This window comes from Microchirus variegatus (genome assembly GCF_963457635.1).
Source record: "Microchirus variegatus genome assembly, chromosome: 2".
Taxonomy (NCBI): domain Eukaryota; kingdom Metazoa; phylum Chordata; class Actinopteri; order Pleuronectiformes; family Soleidae; genus Microchirus; species Microchirus variegatus.
Window position 1 is genome coordinate 42,383,466 of NC_139803.1, and position 17,278 is coordinate 42,400,743.

The window sequence follows — 17,278 nt, forward strand, 5'->3', positions numbered from 1 at the left end:
TTTTGTGTATCTTTTTGTGTTGTAAATTACCATAAAATGTGTTTTTTTTGCTAATTTTATGTACCTTTCTGTTGTTTTTTGTGTCTTTCACTGAGGTTTTTGTGTATAATATTTGCATGTTTGCATCTTTGCGGTGTTTTTATGTACCTTTCTGGTATTTTTGTGTCTTTCACTGAGATTTTTGTGTACATTATTTGCATTTTTCGAGTATCTTTCCATTGATTTTGGTGTTTTTAATATACCTTCTGGTGTTTTTGTCTCCTTATCTAAGATATTTGTGTATATTTTTTGCATTTTGTGTATCTTTCCAGTGTTTTTATGCACCTTTCTGTTGTTTTTGTCACCTTTTCTAAGGTTTTTGTGTATATTTTTTGCATTGTTGTGTATCTTTCCAGTGTTTTTATGTACCTTTCTGTTGTTTTTGTGTCTTTAATTGAGGTTTTTGTGTATAATATTTGCATGTTTGTATCTTTGTGGTGTTTTAATGTACCTTTCTGGTGTTTTTGTCTCCTTATCTGAGATATTTGTGTATATTTTTTTGCATTGTTGTGTATCTTTCCAGTGTTTTTATGCACCTTTCTAGTGTTTTTGTCTCCTTATATAAGATATTTGTGTATATTTTTTGCATTTTTATGCACCTTTCTGTTGTTTTTGTCACCTTTTCTAAGGTTTTTGTGTATATTTTTAGACATTTTGTGTCTCTTTCCAGTGTTTTTATGTACCTTTCTGTTGTTTTTGTGTCTTTAACTGAGGTTTTTGTGTATAATATTTGCATTTTGTATCTTTGTGGTATTTAAATGTACCTTTCTGGTGTTTTTGTCTCCTTACCTAAGATATTTGTGTATATATTTTGCATTTTTGTGTATCTTTCCAGTGTTTTTATGCACCTTTCTGTTGTTTTTGTCACCTTTTCTAAGGTTTTTGTGTATATTTTTTGCATTGTTGTGTATCTTTCCAGTGTTTTTATGTACCTTTCTGTTGTTTTTGTGTCTTTAATTGAGGTTTTTGTGTATAATATTTGCATGTTTGTATCTTTGTGGTGTTTTAATGTACCTTTCTGGTGTTTTTGTCTCCTTATCTGAGATATTTGTGTATATTTTTTTGCATTGTTGTGTATCTTTCCAGTGTTTTTATGCACCTTTCTAGTGTTTTTGTCTCCTTATAAAAGATATTTGTGTATATTTTTTGCATTTTTGTGTATCTTTCCAGTGTTTTTATGCACCTTTCTGTTGTTTTTGTCACCTTTTCTAAGGTTTTTGTGTTTATTTTTGGACATTTTATGTCTCTTTCCATTGTTTTTATGTACCTTTCTGATGTTTTTGTGTCTTTAACTGAGGTTTTTGTGTATAATATTTGCATGTTTGTATCTTTGTGGTGTTTTAATGTACCTTTCTGGTGTTTTTGTCTCCTTATCTAAGATATTTGTGTATATGTTTTGCATTGTTGTGTATCTTCCCAGTGTTTTTATGCACCTTTCTGTTGTTTTTGTCACCTTTTCTAAGGTTTTTGTGTATATTTTTTGACATTTTGTGTCTCTTTCCAGTGTTTTAATGTACCTTTCTGTTGTTTTTGTGTCTTTAACTGAGGTTTTTGTGTATAATATTTGCATGTTTGTATCTTTGTGGTGTTTTAATGTACCTACTGGTGTTTTTGTCTCCTTATCTAAGATATTTGTGTATATTTTTTTGCATTTTTGTGTCTCTTTCCAGTGTTTTTATGCACCTTTCTGTTGTTTTCGTTGCTTCTGTGTATCAGTTTGGTGTTTTAAAGACCGTATTTCAGTTTTCACATTGATTTGAAACAGATTGTTAAATTTGTGTTAAAGTCATGTTGTAAATATGGGGGCGGAGCCTGCGTTGCCACCACGTCCTGCTGCTTCACACGTGAATCTCGTCTGCAGACGTTATTGAATATTGAATATTGAATCCAGGCCAAGTCCACTCATGTCTCCGTTCATACTGTCTTTCTTTGTCAGTTCCTCAGAATAGATTTCTTTATTGTGTGAAAACTCACTGAACCGGTTCCATTGGTTCTATTTTCAGATTTTCACATATGATGTTTCTTTGTAAAGTCCAGACACGAGTCACACTGCAGGTGTGTTTACGTCAAACTCTCCCACACGTTAACACAATTTATAAAAAGTTATAATTACATACACACAGACAACAACACAACAATACAACAACCAGGAAGAAACATCCTCAGCGTTTACAGCTGCTTCTCTTTCCTCTTTATTTACTATTTTAAGCCATTTTGACGTTAAAATGATTTGTGTTGATTTTCTGATAATCAGCTCCTATATTTACAATAAAAACTGTTTCAAAAAATATGAAAAATATGAAATAAATATGAAATAAAACACTAGTATAAGGCAGTTTGGCACAAATTTGGGTATAACTTCGTTAAATCAGAGAAATCTTCTGTGTTTTTTTCATTATTGTTATTTTACATTTTAAATTCTATGTGTTATTATTGTATATATATTTTTCCACATACTATACATGTTCTGGCATTTATTTAAAAAAAAAAAAAAAAAAAAACCTGCGTGAAATACTGTCGCAAAAATTTACATTTTTTACTTTGAAATGGTTACAGAAGAGGTTAAATTGGTAAAAAAAAACGAGTCAAAACAAACAAAACAAGATGTTAAGACAAAGAATTTGAACATGAATTAAATCTGTATTTATTGGAATTTCCCTTCTCTCGTAAAAGTTGGTAAAGTGCGACCCCTGCTGGACACAATTGTGATCAGCAGATAATCTGAAAAATGTAAAATGTTGTTTTACCATGAGACAAATGTCAGCTATTGATTGTGTCCACTGAATAAAACAAACTATAAATAACTGGCATTGAATACGCGATAATGGCTAATTGGCTAATGGCCGTAAAAGTTTTCCATCAAAACTCCACACACACACACACACACAATAGGTAAAATAAATGGGTTTATTTTGTTTTACAAAATCTGGAAAATAGAAGGAGATTATTATTATTTATTATTCACTTAAAAACAAACACTGATTCCACACATGAAGGCACACAACAACAACAACAACAACAACAACTGTGGGTCAGCTGATGCAAGGTCACTTTTAAAATAAATTAAAAAAATACAGCGTGGAAACTAAAAATCCAACAGGTGTCACCTGGGAACGCAACCTTTAATCGATTAAAGTGGAACAGTCCTTTTTTTTTTTTTTTTAAAGTTAGCCACTGAGGCAACGTTAGCGCTAGCCTGAGACACGAACGCTAGCTGCCAGAGAGGAAACTAGTAAAAAAACAGATTTTAACCACTAAAATCCTTTTAACTAATATGTTTAATACTTTATCTCACACTTACAACATCTTTTAAAACAGGAAACGGAAGTTTGGAAAGCGCTAACTCTCCCACACCAAATCCCATAGAGAAAACCACAGTTTTTTCTCAAGAGCTCTTCGGAGTTGTTCATCCACTGCAGGCCCAGTCGGGGAGTTAAAAAGAGTTATTTTGTGACTTTCAGTGTTTGAAAACATTCAATAAAATTCAACTCAGTGACACAAAGCGACCACAGGAGGCAGCAACGGACCAGCAGCTCCTGTGTCCACATGGGCTTAAATCGCTGGTTTTCTCTATGGACTTTGGTGTGGGAGAACGCGCCATTTAAAAACTTGAAAAGACTGCGAAAGAATGAGATAAAGCAGTGAACAGAAAGTTCTGTAGATATCGTAGACTTTAGCTGACGTAGTCTTTCACGGAGAGAGCTAGCGTCCGCGTGTCAAGCTAGGCCTTGGTGTACGAGGGTGATGTGTGCGCATCTAAGAGCAGACTTTGTCCACTTTTTTTTTTATATACACTGTGTAGTTTCCAGTTTAAGGGTAAAATCATGAGACCCGGATAAACTCAGGGGACCAAAAAGGTCCCTAATCCATCTGCAGCTCCAGGATCTGGTCCGACAGCACGTTGACGTCCGTCTCGGCCGGGTGACACTGCAGCACCAGCGTCACCTCGTTTTCCTGTCCCGGGAAGACCAGACACAGCTGCTCTCTGAGACTCATCGTCTCTGCGGGACTCCGGGGCCCCGGGGTCCACCTCCGAGCCGCCGCTGCCGCCGCCGCCTTCCCCTGTCCTTTCCCCGTCCCCCGGCCGCCTCTGCTAGCAGCCGCCGCCGCCGCCGCCGCACCACCGCCGCTGCCGCCCGGCGTGCGGTCGCGAAAGCTCAGCCCCTCCGTCATGGATCGGGGAGGTTTGGAGGACGGGAACGAGGTGGCGACGCCGGCAAACGAGTGGTTTCCTGGGTCAGGAGTCCTGAGAAAACCACATCATTTTAACATTTAAAAAAAAGTGCATTTCGGAGGTTTTATCGTTAGACATCACATATACAAGCTAGTGCCGCGCAAAAGCTTAACGCGCACGTTAACGCAACGACGCGTTTCCATGACTGACCGGAAAAAGACGCGTATGACGCCATGTTTACGTGCCGCGACACCGGAGTCCAGGCACCGTTTACCAGTTCGCTCCGTTAGCTGCATTAGCGCCGTTAGCACACCTACAGTGGAACTGGAGCGGTCTGTTTATTTAACGAAAAGAGCAGCGCTCCGCTAACTAACATAGCGTACCTATGAACTGCGTACGTGTACCTCTGTTTTTAAAGTTTAGCGTTACTTTACTTTAACGATTGGGAGTCACGTAAACACGACGTCACCCGCGTCTTTTTCCGGTCAGTCGTCGTGGAAACGCGCCGTGCGTTAACGTTGACGCCGTGCGTTAACGTTGACGCGGTTAAACGCTGTTGACGTGTTAACGTTTGACAGCACTAATACAAACCATACATATATGTTTAAAATAAGACTTTTATATAAACTTTTTTTGCGGTTTGAAGCCACCTCCTGAAGGCCACCGTAGTTCCCTGACACGCAACCCCGCAGTCTGACCATTAGGGGTCACTAAATCTTACACGCTGGACCTTTAAGCGTCACATAATGGTTCATTATTATCTTATTATTTTACATTTTTACATCGTTTTTTTTTTTTCTAACTTAGCTCTTTTTAAGCTAGCTTTAATGTCATGTATCTTGTTCTTCTAGCTAGTTAGCTAGCTGCTTTCATAAATTGTCAGTTATTTTATTAGTGTTCAAAGCTCAACAGTCCTTTAGATGAAAGGACCGTACAAAATAGTTCCTCGGCAGATGTGGCCGCCATTTTTGTTGAAAAAAATCTGCCGGCTAGCTGAATTTGCAAAGCATCATGGGTAATTTCATCTTCCACTTCTTTTTAAGCCTGCATCAGAGCTCAGTACATTTTGAGGGTTGATTATAAGGGCAAAATCGTACTAAATTAAGGGTTAGGGCAAAAATGTAGGGTTAGGAGAGGTATTGGGACGTGGCCTGAAGTCTGGAACGTTGACTAATTTGACTAATTTGACATCCAATGATGATTCAAAATCAAAACGTTTCTCCAGTCAAATTCAACATGTGTGTGTGTGTGATTTCACACCCGTGTTCTGAGCGTAGGAAGTCGTCCAGGTGAGGTCCTCCTCGTCCCAGAGGGTCGTCGGGCACCATGAAGTGATTGCCGACAAAGGTGTACTGAAGGACTCTGAGGGTCAAAAACAACAAACACCCTCTGTGATTCTGTATCTACAGACGTTACCGTAGCAAAATAACGTTTGTTTTTTTTCGTAAACTATCAACGTAATGTACAGAAACGCGCAGATTATCTGGACCGCACCTCTTTTTGATGATGTCCCTCCACATCGTCGACTCGTCCGAAAGGTCCCTCAGGTTGTCGTTGGTCACGATCACGCCGTCCGTCCTTTGAGCGAGCTGCAGCATAAACCTGAGCAAGAAAAACAACAACAAAAAGAACGGTATGAAAACGCACGTCCGACATATCCGATTTGTCGACGTCTAGCGTTCGCGCGGTTGGTCCGAACCTGTCGTCGTACGAGCTGATCCTCTTGCCTTGCACTTCTCTGGAGGGAGTGTACGAGAGCAGGCCGATGGTCTGAAGCTCCGTCAGGTAGTGCTGCTCTGGAAAGACCAACAAACACAAACCGCTCAACACTCCCGACTCCACATTTACTGTTTTTATATATATATATAGAACGCGTCGGGACGCGCGGTAACCTTTGATCCGGGGGTCGCTCTTCTGTCTCCACTGCGGCAGCAGGACGCTGATGTCGCGATGACCTCGGTCCCAGAAGTGCTGCACGGCCAGAGCGATGCCTCGACACGAGAAGAAGTGGCCCAGGCCGTGACTGAGTGACACATGAGGACGTTTTTTAAAACACATTAGACTCACAATCCCGGTAACTTTGACACAGTACATGCACCAGACAAGCCAATTTGAAAGGTTTTGTGGTTGTGGTTGTTTGAGGTTCGGACACAGCCATGCTACCATTATGCTAACATGTTGAGCCCCTGTGTTTGCTACCTGGTAGACCCGTTCGGTAGTCCACCAATTTGTGGATTATTGATTCTGGATTTGAGGAGGAAAGATCCTTTATATTCACCTACTTTCTTCAAATAGCAAACGGGAAATGCACAACCTAGCTGCGTAGCTGCGTTTCCACTGCACGGCCCTAGCTAGCCTCAGCTCGCCTCACCACTACATGAGTATCTTGTTGTTTTCAGTGTAACTGAATCATTAGAATCGGTTAATTTGAATAGATTTGTTCGGTACTTCGTCCGTGACCGGAGCACAGACTCTGATCAGATTTCCCTGGTAATTGTTGGCGATTAACCAACGTTTTGTTAAAGGCGCCATATGTAAGAATGTGGCCAAAAACGGTCACTACATTCAAATTCAAAACTACCGAGGTCTTTTAGGTTTCGTTTTCTGACGTAACTGGCAACCCGTGGTTTGCTCGGCAGCTGAGACTCTACTGACTGCAATGATTGGTAGACGGCGGTAGGTGGCGCCACATGACGCCAAAACACGATTTCAAAACATAAACATGATTTGCAGTCTGCAAATTCTTTTTTTTTATGCAAATATTTTGTCTGTACTGTTGTTGTTGGTGAGTTCAGTTTGTTATATGAACATTATTCCTGAGTCTCTGTGACATATTAGGAGGATTTTATTCACCTACTTTCCTTAAATAGCAAACGGGAAATGCACAACCTGTAGCTGCATTTCCACTGCATGGCCCTAGCTAGCCTCAGCTCGCCTCACCTCTACATGCGATGCACACAAACGAGTATCTTTTGTTTTGCTTTTTTAGTTGTTTTCAGTGTAACTGAATTATCAGGATCAGTTAATTTGAATAGATTTGTTCGGTACTTCGTCCGTGACCGGAGCACAGATGCTTTCCGATCGCCGGTTGCGATTGCAGCCTTTTCAGCAGTGCTATCGCTAAAGACTCCTCTGTAAAATGATCAGATTTCCCTGGTAATTGTTGGCGATTAAGTAACGTTTTGTTTTTTAGATTGTTGAGTCTTTTTGACGGATCTACAGTTCGGGCATCGTTCTTGTGTCGAACGCCGCGTCGCTCGCGCCTCTTCCTGTGACGGCGCTCTAACAAATCGGTGTCCTAGCATAGCATCGCCTCAGTTCGCTTGGAACCTTGCTTAAAAAAAAGTACCAGGTACCAGGTTCTATCGCTAAGGGTCATAAAAAAAACCCCACCTCATGGCCACGTTGCTCCCGTCGATGACGATCGTCCTCAGTTTCGGGACTCCCGGCTTGTCTGTGAGCTGGAGGTCAAAGGGCGTCAGCAGTCCCTCCAGGAAGCGTTGCTCCCCCGTCACGACCACAGACGACGCGGGCGCGAAACCCCGCCTATCCCTTGCTCTGGTCGGAGACGAACTCTTGCCGACGAAGCCCGGGCCTTTCCCTCCTTGGTTCGCAGAGTTGGAAGACTTTGGATGCGTCTTGGTGTTGTCATGAGTGGAATGGTTGTGTTTCGACGCGGCTGGATTAGGCCAGAAGACGTTTTGGTCAGTGTTCGCTTGGATCTTGGGGAGCGGGGGATCTAGGGTCGAGGGGTAAGTGGCCATCGGTGGTCCTTTCACCTCTGGAAGAACAATCCGGTGTTGGATTTGAGTCTCTGAAGGCTGGTGTTGCTTTGGCTGCAAAGTAGGTTGAGGTTGTCGGGGTTTAGCAATCCACGGAAACAAGTCTGGTTCCGTGACAGGCGCAGTCCACCCCCCGAAATCCGGTTTAGTCTTTTCTCTGGACCCCGCTGGAGCAACTGTTGATCCATTTTTCTCCAGGACCACGTCGTCGATCTCTCTGGGACCCTCCCTGAATGCATCCGTCTTGCTGCTTCCCTCTCTCTGCAGCTCCAGCAGAAGCTGGTGAGTGGACCTATCAGGCAGCATCTTGTAGACCTTAGCCACTTCCTGTTCGGTGTACCCGCAGCTGGCTGCAGCTTTCTTCAACACTCCGAGGACAAAGTCTTCCTCGTGTCCTTCATCCTTGTCCTCCGGACTACCTCGCTTGGGGGGTCCGGCGAACGCCGCGGCACCGCCTACTTCTCGTTCGCGAACTTCTCCGTTGCTGCTCGCCGTCGCCGCCAAATCGTGACCGACGGCCGTCGCGACTTCGTCCTCCCTGTTCTCGCAGGGTCGGTTTCTCTCGCGCTCGTCTTGGCCTCCTCTAAGCGTTTGCTTCTTGTCGCTGTGATCCTGCTCCTGCTGAACCAAGTCCAGTATCTGCGAGGCCTCCCGCGGTCCCGTTCGGGCGAGCACTTGCTTCACCACGTCCTCCGTGTACCCCATGGCCGTGAAGAACTTCAAAAGAAGCCAGAACTCTTTGTACCCCGTTGACGACTGCCGATCTTCGGCGTCCCCTTCCTCCTCTTTGGTGCCCAATATGTCCTTCTGTGCAGGGTGCCCGTCATCTCCTACCTCCTCTGGAGCATGCATTAGTCTTTCCTCGGCGCCCTCCGCCCTTCCTCGGGCACCAAATGACGCCGATAAAGACTGGAAAGAGTCCACGGATGATGCGCCTTGCGATAAACCCGGAGTAGTCAACAACCCAACAGTGCCGGTAGGCTCAAGGTCTGTGTGTTTAATGGTGTCGGGTTTGTCCCGAACCCCATCCGATTCAGCGGTCTCCGCCAGGCTTGGGCTCGATGATCCGAGTCCCGATTCTTTCACCAAATCCAACAGGATTTCCTTCACCGATCCCGGCAGCACCAGAAGGTCCAGGACGTGCCTGTCCTCCCACTTCTCGACCAGGGATTTGAAGGCCCGCCGCGACTCCAGGGACTCGCCCGAGCCTCGGTCCGCTGTCGCCGAGTGCCTGGACTGCGTGCTCTCGTGCCGCTCCACCAGCTCTGAAATTAGCGAGTAGGCTCGCACCACGGGCTCCGCCAGGCCTGATATGAGCAAGAACCCGGAAGAGCCAACCTGGTTCGGTGAGAGGAAGAACAGAATTGAAGCTGTTGTTGTTGAAATACAAGCTAAATCTGCTGCATTTTCAAGCACTAGCTAACACTGCTAGCTAACAAAAGTGAAACCACTGACTATGATCAGTTGAATAACAGTTCAAAGAGTTTGGAAAGTATGGAGTTGTGAACAAATGTAATAAATTGCTACCAAGGCTTAGCATATATTTTGCTAAATGACTTTGCACAAATAAGCTAACACCGATACCTCACAATGAGAAAGTAAGCGCAAGGTAGTAAATGAATGAATTTTTGTGCTTTACTACAGTTTTATGGCACTTTTCAATGATAGCGTTCTAGCGCTGCTTAATGACGCTACTCAGTTTGGTATCAGTCACGTTGTTTTCCATTACTATAGTCCCTCCTCAAAGTGGGCGGGGTCATCATAGAAAATATTCTTCATAGTTTTTTAATCATAAAGGGGTGAAGAAACATAAATATGGGATTTCCAAGGTATTTTTAGATACATGTTTTACCACTAACACTGAAAAAAAGGAAGTTGCTGAAGACAATAAAATTTCCGCGACTTCTACAATTCCTGTCTATCAAAATGTGTCATCAAAAAAAAAAAATGTATAAAAAAAATTCCCTGTGACAACATCGCAGGTGTTTCGACAGATTAATGATGATTAATAAAGCAACTTCCTGAAAAGGAATTAAAGAAAAGAATATCACATTATTAGCCAACGTCATGACATCACTTCACTTACTGAGAGCGATGACTCGTCACAAATCCAACACTTCCTCACAAAATTCCTCTTTTTCTCCCCCCCCCCCAAAAAAAAAATCTCAATGACATAACGAACACAACACTTACCATGATATGTGCTGACGTGGTTTTAATCAGGCAGTCCATGAACAGCCCTCTGGCTCCACAGAAGACACAGTGAAGGACCCCGGGGTAGGAAACCTCCTGATTCTCTTCCTGGTTCACAACTCCCTTCACAAACAACTACAAAGACAACACATTTAAATGATTTTCTTATTAATTATTGGACAAAGTACTTTGTATGAAGTATTTTTACTGAGTACTTTTGGAGTAATCTAGGGTCAAAGTTCACTTTTAACATCAAAAATTTTAATATTCATCTCAATTTGAAGTTGTATAAAATACACAATTCTTAATAGTAGTTTATGGTTTCAGTTTAATTGGACAAAGTACTCCATGTACGTCATGTACAAGTAATATGAAGTATTTTTACTGCATACTTTTGGAGTAATCTAGGGTCAAATGTCACTTTTCACAACAAAAATTGTAATATTCATCTATATTTGAAGGAGTATGAAATACACAATTCTTAATAGTAGTTTCTAATTTCAGTTTTAATGGACAAAGTACTCCGTGTACGTCATGCATACATAGTATGAAGTATTTTTACTGTGTACTTTTGAAGTAATCCAGTGTCAAATTTCACTTTTAACAACAAAAATGAGAATATTTGTCTATCTTTGAAATGGTATAAAATACACAATTTTTAATAGCAGCTTATGATTATAGTTTTATTGGACAAAGTAATCCATGTACATCATGTACAAGTAGTATGAGGTATTTTTACTGTGTACTTTTGGAGTAATCTAGGGTCAAAATTCACTTTTAATAACAAGACTGAGATTATTTGTCCATCTTTGAAATTGTATAAAATACACAATTTTTAATAGCAGCTTATGATTTCAGTTTTATTGGACAAAGTACTCCATGTACATCATGTACAAGTAGTATTAGGTATTTTTACTGTGTACTTTTGGAGTAATCTAGGGTCAAAATTCACTTTAGATAACAAAACTGAGATTATTTGTCTATCTTAGAAATGGTATAAAATACCCAATTTTTAATAGTAGCTTATGATTTCCATGTAAATCATGTACAAGTAGTATGAAGTATTGTACTGTGTACTTTCGGAGTAATCCAGTGTCAAATTTCACTTTCAACAACAAAAAAGATTATTTGTCCATCATTGAAGTATAAAATCCACAATACGACTTCATAGTACTTTTAAACGACTGGAAAACTGCCACAAAATTGGGATAATTCGTAAAGGAGAAGACTGAAAAAATAAAAAATGAATAATTAAGGCTCTAAAATGAGTCGACAGACAGACACAATGAGTTGGGGGGGAAATCCCTGAGCTGCAGCAGTGAGTGGTGATTTTCGTTGCTGCTAATTCCGACGCATATTCGGAAACAAAAATGAGACACGAAACAAGACGCAGAAATCGTCCGTCAAGCACTTTGAATTGTATTTACAATTTTGTCTGAAAACTGCGATACCGATACACGTTTTAATGCTACAATCTTGTTGCTCGTCTAGTTTCGTTTGCGAGTCAACAAAAACTCGTGTTCCTGGTCTGGCGTCAACATTCCGAGGCCTATAAACAAGCGCGTGAGTCACGTCTCATGACTGTTACGACGACGACGACAACCGTGGACTAGAAAAGCGGGAACAACAACAACAATAATAATAATAATAATAATAATAATAATAATAACTTTTCAACAAAATAACAAAAAGAAAAAAGGTTTACGAGCACGGCAGGTTTAAGTAAAATCAGGAGTTATCTGAAAAAGTTGTGGAGCCAGTTATTGGGCAACATTTCGTAATGTAATGACTCGAATTATGACTAATGTTCGAGGTGGAACCAAGTCACACAACTACTGCATACTCACTTTGTGTGTACTCTGTCTTGGTTTTATATTTCTATGCTATCTTGTGTATATTTAAGGTGTGACGGGATTGTTGGGCTAGCGATTGTTAGCAATGCCGGTATTTTTGCGCACAAACGGCGTACCGAAGCTACATGTCCGCGACACAACCGACCGTAAAAATAAAGGTAAAAAGAAAATGTATGCGACAGAATCCTACGCTTGTGATACAACCACGATATGATCACGATATTTAAGTCACGATACGATATAATCACGATATTTAGGTCACACACACACACACACACACCCACAGGTTTCAGGTTCTCAAAATGCGACCATTTCCTGTTTCCTCAGTTCTGCGAGTGGAAAAAGTAACACAAATGACTTGGGTTTTTCGACGTAAGAAAAACTTGTTGCCGTCAATACGATATTATTACGATATTTAAGTCACAATACAATCACGATATTTAAGTCATGGTACGATATTATCACGATATTTAGGTCACAATATTTAAGTCAAGTCACAATGCGACATTATCGCAAAATAAAGTCACGATTACGATATGGTCACGATACGATATTATTACGATATTTAAGTCGCGATACAATATTATTACGATATTTAAGTCGCAATACGATATTATTACGATATTTAAGTCACGATACAAAATGATCACGATATTATCACAAATTTTAGTCAAGTCACAATGCGACATTATCGCAATGTTAAAGTCACAATTACGACATGATCACGATATTTAAGTCACGATACGATATTATCACCGCTAGCGTTTGAAATATTTTAGCAGGGACAATAAAGTACAATTAATTTAAACAACGTACGTATTTTGTGATTCCCGATGAATAATTGTTGTTCAAATAAGTGTGTTTATCGGAAGTTATGGTTAGAGGTGGGCTAACGGTGTATTCCAGTTGTAGTTGGAAGTCGGAATTCCCGAGCGGAGCCAGATTTCCAACTCGGAAAAGTCTGAGGAAAACTAACAAAGGTCGTATCGCGTCAGGAACTAACCACACTTCGCACATGCGCAGTACGAAATGATTTCCACTTTTTAAAAAATGCATGCGACAGAATCCTACGTTTGTGAGGTTGCTTTGACTTTCCAACTAACGCTAACCCTAACCACCCTGGTTTAGCTAGGCGGCGGGAACTTTAGCTAGGTAAGCTAGACCAGTGGTTCTCAAAGTTTTTATACCGCCTGAATATAAATTAAGTAACCACCGCTTTATTGAGAAATGAGAGTGTGATGTTGTTGTTTATGTTTAAAAGTTACGTACTACAGCTTTAAGTCTATAAACGTGACTGGAGTCTCTGGAGTTTCTTACCTTGGCTGCTTTGACGTCGTTGCTCGAGCCGCGCAGTTTGAGCCAAATCTGCCCGTCGCTGCCGTGCGGCAAATCGTCGGCCCCGATCCCAAACGTCACCCGGAATATTCGCTCCACGTTGTCGCGCAGGGACGTCAGGGATCCACGCAGTAACCCGGCACACGCAAACTCATCCTCCACCACAGGGGGTCCATCACCTCCTCCTCCTCGTCTATCACTTCTTTCACCGTCCATCCCCTGTTCTTTAGATCGTCGGCCAAGAGCTGAACATACTGAAAAAAACAAAACAAACGCATTTGGTTTTTATTCATCAATCATTTAAAACACTCACACAGTTTGCTAACGGCCACACCCACGATACGCTGTTATCGCGATATTTAAGTCACGATTTTATCACAACATTTAAATCACGATACGATATTATCACAACATTTAAGTCACGATATTATCAAAATATTCACGTCACAATGCGACTTTACCACGACATTTAAGTCATGATACAAAACTATCCCGATATTCAAGACACGATATTATCACAATATTTAAGTCAAGTCACAATGTGACATTATCACGATATTTAAGTCACGATACGATAATATTACAATATTTAACTCATGATACAATATTATCAAGATATTATCACAATATTTAGGTCAAGTCACAATGCGACATTATCACGATATTAAAGTCACAATACAACCACGATAATTAGGTTACGACACAACATTATTACGATATTTAAGTCACGACATTATCACACTATTTAAGTGAAGTCACAATGCGACATTATCACAATATTGAAGTCACGATACAACCAGCATATGATCACGATATTTAAGTCATGATACGATATTATTACGATATTTAAGTCAAGTCACAATGTGACATTATCACAATATTAAAGTCACAATTACGATATGGTCACGATAAAATATTATTACGATATTTAAGTCACAATACGATATAATTATGATATTTACGTCATAATACGATATTATTACGATATTTAAGTCACAATACAATCACGATATCTGAGTCATGATATGATATTATTACGATATTTAAGTCACAATACGATGTTATCACGATATTTAAGTCACAATATTATCACAATATTTAAGTCCAGTCACAACGTGACATTATCACAATATTATAGTCACGATTATGATATGATCACGATAAGATATTACGATATTTAAGTCCTGATACGACATTATCACGATTTTAAAGTCACGATACAACCACAATATTATCACGATATAATATTATCACAATATTTAAGTCACGATACATTACTATCACAATATGATCACGATATTTAAGTCATGATATAATATTATTGCGAACACGCCCCCCTGTGTTGTTTACATTTTTTAGTAGGGACAACAAAGTACATTTAATTCAACAACGTATTTATTTTGTGATTCCGATTTTTTTCTACGCACGTACAATAGTGTCATTATACTTATTGTTAAAAGAAGCGTGTTTATCGGGAGTTACATTTAGAGTTGGGCTAACGGTGTGTTCCAGTTGTCGTCGGAGTCAGATTTACAACTCGGAAAAGTCGGAGGAACCGAACAAAGGTCGTATTGCGTCAGGAACTAACCACACTTCGCACATGCGTAGTTACGAAACGATTTCCATGTTGATATCGCGATAACTAACTCCACTATGTTGTTGTGAACACAGCTGCTGAGTGTGTGTTTGTAAAACGACAGACAATCCGCTCGTATACGGACGTAAAAGTCCCAAAATAAACAACGACAACAATCACGAAATGTTGTGTGTGTGTTTTTTCGTCGGTTTTCTTACTTTAAATCGCGAAGTTCCCGCTCCTGGCGACGCAGCTCTCCTTTAGCGTTTCCGCTTTCACGAAACAACAACAACAACAACAACACGGGCTGGAGCTAGCATTTTATAAGCTAGCATAAATAATAATAATAATAAAAAGAAGAAGAACAGGAGCTGGAGTAGTAGCGACTGTCTGCGGGCAGGAGGAAGAGGAAACCTGGGCGACAGACGACCAAAAAAAAACACCCCCGTTGATCAAAATCGAAACCAAACGCACACTCATGCGGAGTTAATGTTTCCAGCAGGGCGGGTACTAATGACACAGCAGAGAGAGGGAGCGAGGGTCACGAGAACAACACTGCAACTCAGCACGTTATCGCCACAATAACAATAATAAAACGACACAAAAACTGTCACCACAGCAGATTAAATGTCTGTTCAACGTCCGAGTTTAACTTATTTAACTCATTTATGTGGCAAAACAGACATTAAAACGTCCCCGTTTAAAGCGCACGAGGTGATTTTTAAGCGTTGCGTTCACGGGTTTTTGTCCAAACAACAGATGTGAGGGGATTTCCAGTGACGTCACACGCGGGATTTTTTCTCTCTGTGGTTTGACTCAGGGACAAAACTGAATAATAACACATTCAAATCTTTACCGCAGCCTATGTGTGTACACGTATACTTTCAAATAATCATTTTTTACTTCTTAAAACTTACATTTAATTTGAAATACGACCTTTATTTTGTGCTGGAATAAGGAAGCGGACGAGGACCGGAAGTGAACTGTTAGCTACCACTTCCGGTGTAGACTGTCAACTTTGTGGTTTATATATATATATATATTACATGTTTCAATTGATGTTTTTGTCATAATTTGATATTTTATTTATTTATAAATTATTAAATTCAACATTTAATAAAATATATAAGCTTGTCTAATTACAATTGTCTACGTGTATATGCTGATTACATTTTTTTATTATGTTTTATTTCTGTTTATGTCTGTTTTTTTTAAATTATTTACACATTTATTTTTGTGTCATAAATTTTTTTGTTGTTGTTGTTGTTCACTTTAGGATTATCAAGATAGATTTTTTAATCTTATTTAAAGGCTTTTTTCAGAACCTAGTAAAGTGAAGTGTATTTTATGTAACACAAGTTCACATGGTTGCCAACCTATTTCCTGTCACTCACAATGCAGACTCTGCCCTCTGCTGGCGAACTATGAGAACTGTCTAAATTGTTTGATTTCCTTTGATTTTAAATGTATTTTAAAGAAGTGTTTTTTTGAGGTTTTTTTTACAAGACCATGTTATTATTTGTTCTGTTCGTTTTGAAAATGTCAAATAAAATATATATAAAACATATGGAATGTAGCTATTATTATTATAGTGGCAAAAATTGGCCTATGTTTGCGCTATCGTTTAAAACAAGGAAAATGTGACTTAATTTAATTAACTTAAAGGTGCATTATGTAATAAATCTAAAGCAACTGGCCATAAAATCCTCAGACTCAGGAATAATGTTCATATAACAAACTGAACTCACCAATAACAACAGTACAGACAAAATATTTGCATTAAAATTTTTTTTTTTTTTTACAGACTGCAAATCGCGTCATGTGGCGCCACCTACCGCCGTTTACCAATCATTGCAGTCAGTAGAGTCTCAGCTGCCGAGCAACCACGGGTTGCCAGTTACGTCAGAAAAACGAGACCTAAAAGACCTCGGTGTTTTGATTTTGAATGTAGCAACTGTTTTTGGCCACATTCTTACATATGGCGCCTTTAATATATATATATATGTATTTTTACACATTTTCAATTAATTTGATATTTTATGACACGTCTAACAGTTGAAATTATTAAATTCAACATTTAAATATAAATATAAGCTTGTCTAATTACAATTGTCTATGTGTATATGTTGATTAAATTTTTTAATTATGTTTTATTTCTGTTTATGCAACTATTATTATTATTATAATAATGGCAAAAATTGGCCTGGGTGTTTATTTGTTGAGTTTGAGCTCTCGTTTGAAACGGTACAAACTGGGAAAATGTGACTTAATTGAATTAACTTAATTCAGCCTTACAAAGCAGAAAAACAAACACATATAAACTATA

At 39.7% G+C, this 17,278-nt stretch overlaps 1 protein-coding gene across 1 annotated transcript; it reads right to left on the reverse strand.

Annotated features, from left to right (window-relative positions):
- Window positions 1-3,045: 3,045 nt before the first annotated feature.
- Window positions 3,046-15,396, reverse strand: khnyn (KH and NYN domain containing). Its single transcript, XM_083910188.1, has 9 exons — window positions 15,171-15,396; window positions 13,359-13,630; window positions 10,189-10,323; window positions 7,607-9,333; window positions 6,106-6,236; window positions 5,913-6,009; window positions 5,708-5,815; window positions 5,474-5,575; window positions 3,046-4,285 (listed from the first exon to the last, which is right to left on the reverse strand). The coding sequence occupies exons 2-9, from the start codon at window positions 13,590-13,592 to the stop codon at window positions 3,901-3,903; spliced, it is 2,919 nt and encodes a 972-aa protein (XP_083766314.1). The 5' UTR covers window positions 13,593-13,630; window positions 15,171-15,396; the 3' UTR covers window positions 3,046-3,900.
- Between the last annotated feature and the right edge of the window lie 1,882 nt (window positions 15,397-17,278).